Here is a 13,061-nt window from a genome sequence, read left to right as displayed (position 1 = left end):
CGCGCCAAACACTAAGAATGTTAGCAGCTAATAATAGTCTTCGTAATAAATAGAGAATAGCTTCAGTCACTGATGGAACCTGTGATATGGACGACAATGAGTGGTCCAACCTACAGTCAGAGAAAAAAGCTTCAGTCACTGACAGAAGCTAGTGACATTGAGGACAATGAGAGGTCCAACCTACAGTCAGAGAAAAAAGCTTCAGTCACTGACAGAACCTAGTGACATTGAGGACAATGTGAGGTCTCACCTACAGTGAGAGAAAAAAGCTTCAGTCACTGACAGAACCTAGTGACATTGAGGACAATGTGAGGTCTCACCTACAGTGAGAGAGGAAAGCTTCGGTCACTGACAGAACCTAGTGACATTGAGGACAATGAGAGGTCCACCCTTCAGTCAGAGAAAAAAGCTACATTTACAGACAGAAACAACATTTGTGTAGAAAGATAGAAAAGGAGAGATACAATTCTGAGACAAAAGTTTATGCCACTCTGCAAGATCTGATGGATGTGAAAGAATTGAAAGTTGAAAGTGAGGCAGTTATTCGAAGAATAGATGCAACAAGGATGGACTAATGTAACATGTGGTTTTGAAGACCTGGTTTTCTCTGGTGCATAGAGTTATGATGGGTCTAGCACCATTTGAAATCAGATTTTCCGGCCATGATTTCTACTAGATTTCAGCATTGAATATTCATGGTTTTGAATCACCATTTGAAATCAGATTTTCGAACCTCAAAGATTTCTGCCATGAGATATGATTGGTCTACAGTGGTCAAATATTAGCATGAGTTGTACAATTCCACACTCTTTCTACAAGAAATAGAAAAAAAATGCATAGAGTAATAGTGGGTCATAATTGAACCATTTCAAAATACCTCCAACAAGAAGTCTGCATAATTTAATGGTAGGTCTGGCACCATTGAAATCAAATTGTCGGCATCAGCTTTCAACAAATCATTTAACAAGAAGTCTGCATAGAGAAATGATGGGTCTAGCACTGTTTCAAACCAGGATGGAAACCATCCATTACCACCCCAGGATTTTGAAGTAGTTGAAGCTGTAAGATGATAGATCGAGCTACAGTAATAACATACTAATGCAACATGCTGCAGCCTTTGGAATAATGAAAGGAAAAATTGTCAATAAGAAAATGCAATTTAGAAGGTAAATTATAAAGTTGAGTAGGTAAATTATACAAATTGGAAGGTAAGTGAATACGATTAAGAAGGAAAATATGAAGGAAAATGATACAAAGGAAAATGATACAATAAAGAAGGAAAATAAGAAGAAAGAATGATAAAATTAAAAAGGAAAATGATACAATTAAGAAGGAATATAAGAAGGAAAATGATACAATTAAGAAGGGAAAATGATACAATAAAGAAGGAAAATAAGAAGGAAAAATGATAAAATTAAAAAGGAAAATGATACAATTAAGAAGGAATATGAGAAGGAAATTGATACAATTAAGAAGGAAAATGATTCAATTAAGAAGGAAAATAAGAAGGATAATGATAAAATTAAGAAGGAAAATGATACTATAAAGAAGATGCACAAGAAGGAAGATCTCAGCAAATTTCATCATCTTGAAACTACTTTGATGGAACAGGATGTACCTGGCAGTATTAATTTGAAAGAGGCATATCCGTAAAATAATTCGTTGGTATTTGAACATATTCAACAGACTTATTGAAACCTAATCGAATCATTTTTGGCGGATAGACAGTTACTTTGGGCAAAGTATTGTAGAAAAAAGATATGAATTGGCAGACCTTTTATGAAGGTGATAACTATTTTGCAAATAGTAAAGTCAAATGAAATGTGACTTTGTTGTGTTTTGGACCATTTTAGGGCAACCAACAATACTATATGCATGTAGTAAAACTACCCTGAGAAATATACATGCAAAGTTCAATGGATAAAAAACATAATTCAGTGAGTAGGTTAATATAATGTCTGTGTTTCAAGAAGAAGAAATTTTGAAGTAATGTTGTAGCCTTCGTGTGGCCGTTAGCATCATCATAGAACTGCAAACTCTTTAACCTAATGGGCATATTTAAAACTACCCAGAGAAATATACATGAAAAGTTCAATGGATAAAAAACGTAATTCAGTGAGTAGGTTGTCTGTTTTACGAAGAAAAAATGTTGAAGTAATGTTGTAGCCTTCGTGTGGCCGTTAGCATCGTCATAGAACTGCAAACTCTTTAACCTAATGGCCATATAGCTAAAAAATTGTTCAAGATATTCCAATGAAACTTGGTACACATTACACATGTTGCCAATGGTATTATGCACATAATTATGTATAAAAAGGCCGATCAAGACTCAGGGCACAGCTGTTGTTCTGTGAGAGTGCAGCTTTAATGATCAAAACAAAAAAAGCATATAAATATGTGTACAGATTAAATAATTATTAGACTGTGATGTGGTATTGTAATTCATCACATTGAATGATAGCTCTTTAGTTTAAAGGGGCTGTACTCCGTATGATAAAATAGCGGAAAAAAAAAGAAAATTGTTGAAAACTGACATAAACTTGGCATCGATGTGTACAATGTATTGAAACTTACTAACTGAAGTACCACATAGTCTACAATTTATTTAAGTTTAGCAGTTATTTCGTATTTTCCATTAAAAAAGATTACTGGGTATGTCTACCAGGTAGAATTTATTCCTTATGCGTGATTGGCTAGTCGGTGTTATCAGGTGATATTACAGAGGTAGGTGTATAGCTTAATTATATCACCCAATTAGAGTAAGCTGTCGTAGCTCAGTGGATACGATGCTGGACTGCAATTTTGCCGACATGGGTTTGAACCCGGTCTCCGACACAATTTTATTTTACATTTTGGTACTTTTTTTTTAAAATTATGATATCAAAGCATAACACATTCTATTAGATAATTGTCCTGAGATTTGTTACAGAAATTTTTTTTTGGTGCAAATCTGGTGTACAGTCCTTTTAAAAAATACATGGCAAAAAAACAAAAGAAGCATATGATTTGTGTACAGATGAGAAAAAGATGAGATGGTGATATAATGGGGGTATTTAATCACATGAACTAAAAATATTAGCTCTAGTTTGAAAAGTACATGGCAAAAAATGCTGTAAATTGAGATGGTATTAATTGCTTCGGACAGCAGGAGGAACTTAATTGGAATCTATCCGATTTTAAATTAGAATCAATAATTCAATACTAATTTCCATTTTCACCTGTTTGATTAATTTGCATGCCCCAATAAATTGTATTGAACCTAGAAATATCTCCTTGGAATAGCTTCTACAAGTTTTATATTTTTCTGTTATGAGGAAATTGCATGCTGGTGTTGAATCAATAACGGCGCTTAGTGCAAGAGACTTCAAACTAGCAGAATTTTATACTTTTGTGGTAGATCTTTTTTTACTTATTGGTTGAGTGGAGAATGATATTTAATAACTGCTTTGGGGAAAACCTTTTTTGCCTAGAATTTATAAATTTCTTGATTATTTTTTTTAAAACTAGTGTATAATTTAATTTGAAGGACATTTGTGTGTTTTTTTCCTGAAAAATGTTATAATGTACTGATGTCTTTAATGGAAAATAAAACATGTAGATAATTATATTTTCAAATTAAAGCTTTTATTACTAAGATGGGGACTTCAAATTCTACAGATTTAATTGGTTATTTTTTCTTCAAAATTTGTTAAAATACATTTAGTTTACTTTCCTTCGTTGAAAAATCTGGAACAGCAACTGACATATATTTTTTTTCTAACAGATCGAATTTGGTATTTTTAGCCTAATATTATTCAATTTTCAATAGCATTCGTAACTAACGCTTTTCAGCAAAATAGAGCATTTCTTGACACATGTTATGATATCTGTCAACAATAAAGCTCTTAACATCTGAACTTGTGATCGTGTTTTATCATAATGTTACAAGATATTTGTTCTTGATTTTCGCACAATTTTTTCTTCTTTTTTTTTCTTTTTTTATGTCGAGAAGCCCTAAAGATAATACATGAATGAGTCCATTTAATAACATTCATTTGACCGTTCAGAACTTATCTTAAGTTATACAACCTTGTTAACAGCATCTTTGTAAACTTTAAAAGGTCATTTTGTTTTTACTTGCTATTTAGATAAAAACAGTCATTGAAATTAGACTTATGGATGAACAAGCCAGATTTCTTATACAAGTACTGCTTGGCATTACATTTTTGAACAAGACCTGCTGTATAAAACCCAGAATTTGAGCAAGCCCGGAAGGCATTTAACCAGTGCGGGGCTTAAATTTGTGGTCTTATAATTGTGCTAATTTTAACCACTGAAAACACGTACATGATCTAAAACAGGTGCCTCGAACCGTTTTAGAATTACAGCAAATCACACTTGTGTCCACCTTAGTTATAGATGTGTTAAATGAAAGTTAACAACATTAAACTATACACCGTTGTTAACTTAAATTTAACAAAGTTCTGAACAATTGGCCCAATGATGTATGATTCTTTACGTAGGCTTAATGGATGTTGTGTTCTACAAGGTTATAGTTCATAATGCTTCAAATTAGCCAATCAGAGCCTTGCATTAATTTTTCATGTAGTGTACATTGTTTAAGTGCCAAAGCGACTGAATTGATTCATATATTGGAACATGACGTCATACTAGATCTAGTAGTCTGACCCGGGTTTTAACGATTAACACTGTGCGGATTGTCCAGAACTTTTTATGCCCCCTTTTGAAAAAAGTGGGGTATATTGTTTTGCACATGTCGGTCGGTCGGTCGGTCGGTCGGTCGGTCGGTCTGTCGGTCGGTCGGTAGGAATACCAAATGGTTTCCGATCAATAACTTGAGAACGCTTTGACCGAGGGACCTCATACTTGGTATGTGTATTGGTCATCACCAGCAGATGAACCCTATTGATTTTGAGGTCAGTGGGTCAAAGGTCAAGGTCAGTGTGACCTTTACATGAAAAACGGTTTCCGATCAATAACTTGAGAACGCTTTGACCCAGGAACCTCATACTTGGTATGTGTATTGGTCATCACCAGCAGATGAACCCTATTGATTTTGAGGTCAGTGGGTCAAAGGTCAAGGTCAGTGTGACCTTTACATGAAAAACGGTTTCCGATCAATAACTTGAGAACGCTTTGACCCAGGAACCTCATACTTGGTAGGTGTATTGGTCATGACCAGCAGATGAACCCTATTGATTTTGAGGTCAGTGGGTCAAAGGTCAAGGTCAGTGTGACCTTAACATGAAAAACGGTTTCTGATCAATAACTTGAGAACGCTTTGACCCAGGGACCTCATACTAGGTAGGCTTATTGGTCATGACCAGCAGATGAACCCTATTGATTTTGAGGTCAGTGGGTCAAAGGTCAAGGTCAGTGTGACTGTAAGCTGAAAAAAGGTTTTCTGATTGTCCATATTTTATTTTCTTATATAGTAGACAGTAGAAATTTATATGTCACTAAATGCATGAGTTGAAGTATCAGTTTTCAGTGAACATCTAGTTTAATTATGCCCCCCTTCGAAGCAGAGGGGTTATATAATTGCTTTGCACATGTCGGTCGGTCTGTTGGAAGACCAAAGCTTGTCCGAGTGATAACTCAACAATTCCCGGACCTATGGTCATCAAACTTGTTTAAATTTAACAACTTGATTTACAACATTCTGAAATATTTGATAATGGCTCATATATAGAAATATAAGAAGTACATCTGAACCATTTTTAGAAATACAGCAGATCAAACTGTATCCATTAATTTTCCAGAGCAGTATTAATTTGAAAGTTAACAATAATGATGTTAACAACATTGTTCACATCTGCCGAATAAGTCGGTTAATGTTTGTTACCATTTAAACAAACCTATTCCTATATGGTATAATTTGTTTAACTTGTAACCTTTCTTCTGATTTTCATCACAGAACACATATTATACTCCATCAAATTGATCAACAAATGAATCACTTTTATCTGATATACTTGCATATTTCCTAGTATATTTCTCGGTCAAATATTGATCGAAAAACTGAGTCTGAGGACAGAAATTTATTAATATTTGCTGGAAATACGGCACTCAGTATTCTAGGCAATAGCAGTGGGTTTTCGTTCTTCGCATCGAAGGTTTCTAATTTACATTTATATTTCCCCCCTTGGGACTTTTTCTCTCTTGTCGGACTGTCATCTGTTTTATGTCATTCAGTTTCATATATAGATCTGGGGTCCCATTTCAAAAAAGTCTTAGTACTGTTGGTCTTTCATTATATCTTTTTCCGCTTTGAAGAGAATCGTTAGCAGGGATGGGGAAAAAATAGCGGCGTTTAGGCTAACTAGGGGGAAATACCAACATTATCCATGTATATATATATATATATATATATATATATAAATTTTATATATGGTCAACTTAACTGTCCTTCCCCCCCCACCCCTCCACCCCCCCCCCCCCCCCCCAAAAAAAAAGGGGGGATTGAGGGGAATGGGGGTGAATTTCAGTCCCCCAAAAACTCTGAAAAATAAAACAATGACTTTAATTATCTTGGTTTAAAATCTTTTTTAAATTTGTACACATTTTCATGAGTGACCTTAATCCAGTATTAAAAATGAACACAAATATTTACGATAAAAAGTTAAAGTTCTTGCCGTTTTAAAAAAAACAAAAACCTTAGCCATTTTAAAAATTAAATGCTTTGATTGAAAAAAAAAAAAAAAAATGTTTGAAAGAGAATGAACCTTCTGTTGTTTATACAGATTTAAGATTATAGAAGATACAAATAAGATCCATAAATGAAACTGTCCCTGTTGCAATATCTGAGAGATTTGTTAATAGTCAATATTTGCTTTAAAACAAATATTACTGAATAGATAGTTGTATGCTCGGACTTGTATCGTCGTTTTACTAAAGTATATACCATTAAAAATTCCTGATATAGTTCAGTTTTGCGTTTCAATGAAAATACACAAAAGATCCTGAGTCCATTATCTGCAAGTTCATTGTTTATTTAGTAAATCGTTTTAAAACAAAGAAAATTTTGTATACAATTTTCTGCACTGGCGCTGTAAAATTATGAGGAAATTGTTTGAATAAAGGAATTTTTCACCATGGTACGTGGTTTAATGATTTGTAGGGTGCAATTTTGAAGATAGTTATCTATTTTTTTCTTTTTCTAGCGTAGCCTTTTATTCTTAACCATAAAGTGGTTCCTTTGCGCTATATGCACACTCATAGAATATTGAATAAAGTTTTGTTTAAAATTGTGAGTTAATAATGCTATTATTACGATCTTTATAAATGATTAATGCTCTGTTTGAATACAAATTTACTTGTTATAGAATATGGTTATTATACTTAAACAATAACTCAGCTCAGTGCATCTCGGTTTTAGCTTGTCTGTTTCTTTTTGGAGTCAAAAAGTCAAAGTACTGTCATTTAAAGTTTTGGTGTCTTTTTCATTGTCGTTGTTATACCCCCGACAAATGAAGTTTGAAGGGGGTATATTGGAGTCACCCTGTGGTCGGTCGGTCTGTCGGTTTTTCGGTCGGTCCGTTGCAATTTACCTTGTTATATTTGGTGTAGCCTTCACAGATTATAGAGTTCATTTTAAGGACAAAAGTTCCGCCCCATTCCTCTCCTGAAAAACTATATATTATCCCCTTCCCATGAAAAAGAATCCCCTTAAAGCTGCACTCTCACAGATTGAACATTTTGACATTTTTATTTGTTTTGTCTCGGAATGAGCCAATTTTTGCGAAAATCCATGGAATTAAGACTCGCAGATTTTTATATTTAAGTTCAAAAATTGGTGTTCTTTGCATTTTTCTTAAACCGTGAGTAACAGTTTAAGCCATAAGACATTAATTTTCGAAAGGAAAAATGAAAATCGGCGATCTGATCATTTGCAGATATAATGTAACGCAAAAATCTGCTCTTTCCATTACTAAAAATAAAAAAAGTTTTAAAAATGGTATATCTGTGAGAGTGCAGCTTTAAAAATCAATAATAATAATATTAAAAAAAAATAGGAACAATTTTGACCTCTTAACATTTATAGCAAAATTAATGAAGCAATTTAAAGTACCATTCATAAATATTTATTTTTCCCCTTAAGTTCGCCAAAACGATAATACTTTTCCACTATCAAAGGGCACTGCCAAATGATTCCCTGAAATGTGGAAACAAAAACATTGGATAATTGAATGATGCCTTTTGTTTGACTGAAAAACAACAGGCAACAATTTGCTTTCCCCTAAATTAATAAAAATGGTATCGAAAAGAAGTAATTTTATTTTTTGAAGTTGTTTAGCTTCGGGCCTTACGAAATGCACAAAATGTAAGCGCATGAACTCTGAGCAGTTTTAATTAACAGTTAAATCTATGTTCATGCGGTAATTATATTAAATAAAGAAGGAAGTTTATCCTCAGGGATATTTCCCTTTAAACATTTGAAATGTTTAATCTTGTTTTTAGAACAATTTCTACAATCATTTTCCAATGAGCATCTGAAAGAGGGCACATTAGCTATCGATTGTCTTTTTGAGGTTAAATTTTACTGTGTTGTTTCTGTCTTAAAAGATTTAACGGCAAGCAATTTAAAGGTACTCGCTCTTGTGTTTATGGATCAAAAAATTGTTTTCTTGGTAATGCAGCTGGAAACATTTATTTTCACTTATTTTATTATTTTTTTACTCTATGATATCAAAATTTCAGAAAAAATGCAATCAAAGTATAAAAAAGTGTTTTGGTTATAGTGGGGTGCAAAACCCACGCAAGAAAATTCAAGAAAAAAATTAATGCATTCACCAGTAGGCCACCAGGACTCTAAATACAAAAGTCATGGATATTTTGACCTTTTAACAATACATTGATAACATCACATGATAATGCCACTCAACCAGTCATGCAACAACAAATCGCTTAAAGCCGTTTTCAATGCTTATGAAAATTGTGGTCTTCAAAGATGATATTTGAGCAAATTTCAACATTTGCTGGGAGGGTTCGAGCTTTAGGTATCTTAGTTTTAACACTCCTAATGATTTGCAACACTTTATTTCATATTAAAAAAAAAGAGGGCATTTTACCAAACTTGAGCGGGTCCCTTTAAGGCAAACTATTCTAGACAGGAAAACCAGGAACATTAATGTTGCTATAGGACTTCATTTATGAGAACCATAAAACCAAGAGTACTTGTTATGACTATCAAATAAAGCTGTCAGATCTTAGGGGCGAATATTTACAAATAGCTTAGTGTTGACTCTCATGTTTCTGCAAATAGGATTGCTATGCGAAAAACCTTTCATTTAAAAACGATCGACTACCCAAAATCCATTTATAGTCAATTATATGTTTTCTTTAGTGGAATATAGCGGTTTACGCATGCGCGCATGGCTATAAGTATATATATACTGACGTTTTGCACAAAACACAAACAAATTGTTATTTTTTATTTCTGGTCTTCTGAAACAATTAATATTACAGGGCTGCGCTAGGCTTGCTGGCTTCATGGATTAGAATATCAACAATAAACAATAACTGTTAACATCATTCATACAAATTTTTATGTTGCCGGCGAAGTATGACAGATGCATAGGGATAAATTGTGTCCAGCATTGATGTCTGCGTATGCACACTTTTGTTTCCAATCAATACCTTTTGAATGACATGTTCAAAGGTCATGGACAGTGGAAGACCTCTATTGATTTTGGGGTAGTAGGTCAAAGGTCACATGCATCACACTTTTGTTTCTAATATGTACATTGGTTATGGACAGTGGTGGCCCTCTATCGATTATTGGGGTCAGTAGGTCAAAGGTCAAGGTCATAGTGACTTTCGCTTGAAAAATTATGTGTGCTCCTGACAGGTGACAAATGAAATTCGCAGCATTTTCAGTTGAGTGTAACAGATTGCACAAGATGCCGAGTTATCTGGTAGGGAAATGCATTGGATAAAATTCCCATGTCCTTGATATAGTTTGAAAACCAAAATGAGAGGCAAATATAAAAAACTGGAGGATAAACTCAAAAATCAAATGAATGTGAATCTCTTGAAAACACATCATTTAATAGGCCACAATAAATTAAAGATAGTTTTACAGTCCTTGCCCACATGTCCTAAATGTGTCAGAATTCTCAGCTTTGTTTTGGTCATTTTTTCCTCATTCTTTTTCTTATTTTCCTAACCCTTTAATTCCGTGACAAAAAAATAAAATAAAATATGACCAGTCAACTGAGGCCAAGAATAAATCAGGTCATTTGAATTTTTGTGAGTCGATCAAGAAACGCTGAACAAACTATTTATTAATATAGGCCTTACTTCAATTTTGCCTCACTCCGTTTTATTGTTTTATTGCGGCAAAAATGGAAGTAATTCATTTAAAAAACACTGAGGAAATTCAATGTTGAGAGAGTGATGTTTCTGTGGCAGTAATGATATATTATGGCGGAGTAGGGGGTGTGTGTATTGATTGCTTCGTGGGGGTTTCCAGAAATATCTTTAGTGGTTGACTTAAGTTATAAAAAAATAGCGGAATCTGGGTAACTGTATTGGAAACAAGCCATTAATAAGTCGTTGCTCATTTTAGTGGTTTTGAGTTTTGGGGAGATTATTTTGCATGTCATCATTGTTAGAACAAATTATATTCATTGATCAGGAATGATTATTTGTTTGTTATGAATTATTTTGTTTATTAAATGGGCAACATACAGACTGATGCAAAAAATATATAATATTTTAAAGCTGCTGCACTCTCACAGATTGAACGTTTCAACAACTTTTTATGCCCCCACAAAGTGGCGGCATATAGGGTTGCCCTTGTCCGTACGTACGTACGTCCCGAAGATTGTTTCCGATCTAATTCTTGAAAACCGTTTGTCCAATCCTCACCAAACTTTAAACACATGTTTGTGACCATAATGTCTTGATCAAGTTCGATAGTCATGGAAATCGCTTTAGTCATTTAGGAGTTACGGCCCTTTTTTGGCAAAAATTCCCGAAGATTGTTTCCGATCTAATTCTTGAAAACCGTTTGTCCAATCCTCACCAAACTTTAAACACATGTTTGTGACCATAATATCTTGATCAAGTTCGATAGTCATGGAAATCGCTTTAGTCATTTAGGAGTTACGGCCCTTTTTTGCCAAAAATACTTCAAAAATATATGTTTCCAATCTAATTCTTGAAAAGTATGTGTCCAATCCTCACCAAACTTTACATACATGATTGTGACCATAATATCTTGATCAAGTTCGATAGCCATGGAAATCGCTTTTGTCATTTAGGAGTTACGGCCCTTTATTTGCAAAAAAAGACTTGAAAAATACGTCCCGAAGATTGTTTCCGATCTAATTCTTGAAACCTGTTTGTCCAATCCTCACCAAACTTTTAACACATGTTTGTGACCATAATATCTTGATCAAGTTCGATAGCCATGGAAATCGCTTTAATCATTTAGGAGTTAGGGCCCTCAGATTATCCTGAATAATCATTATGGCTTATTTTCTGTGACAAAAAAAGTGGGGGCATCCGTGTCCTATGGACACATTTCTAGTTTATTTTCTGTCTTGGAACGAGCCAATTTTTGCGAAAATCCATGGAAATCAGTTATATAAGACTGCTGACAAAAAATTAGATCACAGATTTTTATATTTAAGTTCAAAAATTGATATTTTATGCATTTTTCTTAAACCATTAGTAACTGTTTGTAACGGTTTAAGCCATAAAACATTACTTTTCAAGTGGAAATATGAAAATCTGCGATGTGATCTTTTGTCAGCAATCTTTTTTAATGGTTTGCAGATATTTATACAAAAATTTGCTCTTTCCAAGACAAAAAATTAAAAAGTTGTAAAAATGGAATATCTGTGAGAGTGCAGCTTTTTTAAAAGGGGCACAATTCATTTTTGATGCAAAACAAATGTACTATTTTAATACATTATCATGTTTAACTCATTTTACTCTAATAATCAAAAACAAAAATGCATATGATTTATAGGTGCAGATAAAAAAAATTCAGCTATATGTTGGTGCTTTTACTTGGGGAATTAATTTGTGGCAACATAGCTATTAATTTGAAAATCCCATTTATAAAGGCACTTATTTTTTATATGAACCAAAATCATAGGCTTTCTTTTGTTATTATTTAAGTCAAATTATTATTAAAGTTAAAGATGATCGATGATTCAATGCATTAAAATTAAGAAACATTGCATAAACAGTGTAATATTCAAGACAGATAACAATAAAGATATTAAATTGATTTTAGTTGAAAACAATGCAACTTTTGGATATGATTTTTGTGTGTTCACAGTGTCAAGGGAGAGAACTGCAAAATGAAAAAAAATGGTTTTAAATTATCCAAATGAGTTACTTTTTTTAAGTAAATGTTTAAGTTGTATATTTTTGTGTATTTTCAGAAGCGGGAGGCTGAGAGAGCCAAGAAACAGGAGCAGAATGAACAGCTGAGGCAGATCTGCAAGCAGTCCCTAGGTGGGTTTTTAACTTTTGTACCATGTTTGATGCAAGCAGTCACTAGGTGGGTTTTTAACTCTTGTACTTTAAGTTCGATGCAACCAGTCGCTAGGTGGATTTTAACTTTTGTGCCATGTTTAATGCATGCAGTCTTAAGGTGGGATTTTAATGCTTGTACCAAGTTGGATGAAAGCTGTTACTAGGATTTGGTTTTTAAGTGGGTTTTAACTTTTGTACCTAGTTTGATGCAAGCAGTCGGTAGGTGCGTTTTTAAATTTTGTACCAAGTTTGATGCAATTAGTCGCTAGCTGTGTTTTTAACTTTTGTACCAAGTTTGATGCAAGCAGTGGCTAGGTTGGTTTTTAACGTTTGTGCCAAGTTTGATGCAAGCAGTCACTAGGTGGGTTTAAACATCAATTGGTAGGTTTTATAAAAGAAGTCACAAGGCGAGTTTTTAATGTTCACTCCAAGGTTTGATGCTAGCAGTCACTAGAAGGGTTTTTATATTTTGTACCAAGTTTGAGCCGATTTAAATCAAGTAACAGGTATAGAATTATCTACCTACATGAACATTATAGTTTGATGTTGTGTTGAAGCATTGAATT

General features: G+C 33.6%; 1 protein-coding gene across 6 annotated transcripts in view; it reads left to right on the top strand.

The window, feature by feature from the left end:
* The window catches only part of LOC128217219 (uncharacterized), a 104,403-nt gene that overhangs the window by 70,742 nt on the left and 20,600 nt on the right, over window positions 1-13,061 (top strand). For all 6 annotated transcript variants that reach the window (XM_052924191.1, XM_052924194.1, XM_052924192.1 and 3 more), the window contains one exon: window positions 12,402-12,474. In XM_052924191.1, the coding sequence (XP_052780151.1) occupies window positions 12,402-12,474 (73 nt within the window). The remainder of the gene's footprint in view (window positions 1-12,401; window positions 12,475-13,061) is intronic.

This window comes from Mya arenaria, chromosome 14 (assembly GCF_026914265.1).
Source record: "Mya arenaria isolate MELC-2E11 chromosome 14, ASM2691426v1".
NCBI lineage: Eukaryota > Metazoa > Mollusca > Bivalvia > Myida > Myidae > Mya > Mya arenaria.
This window is presented reverse-complemented; position numbering and strand designations above follow the sequence as displayed.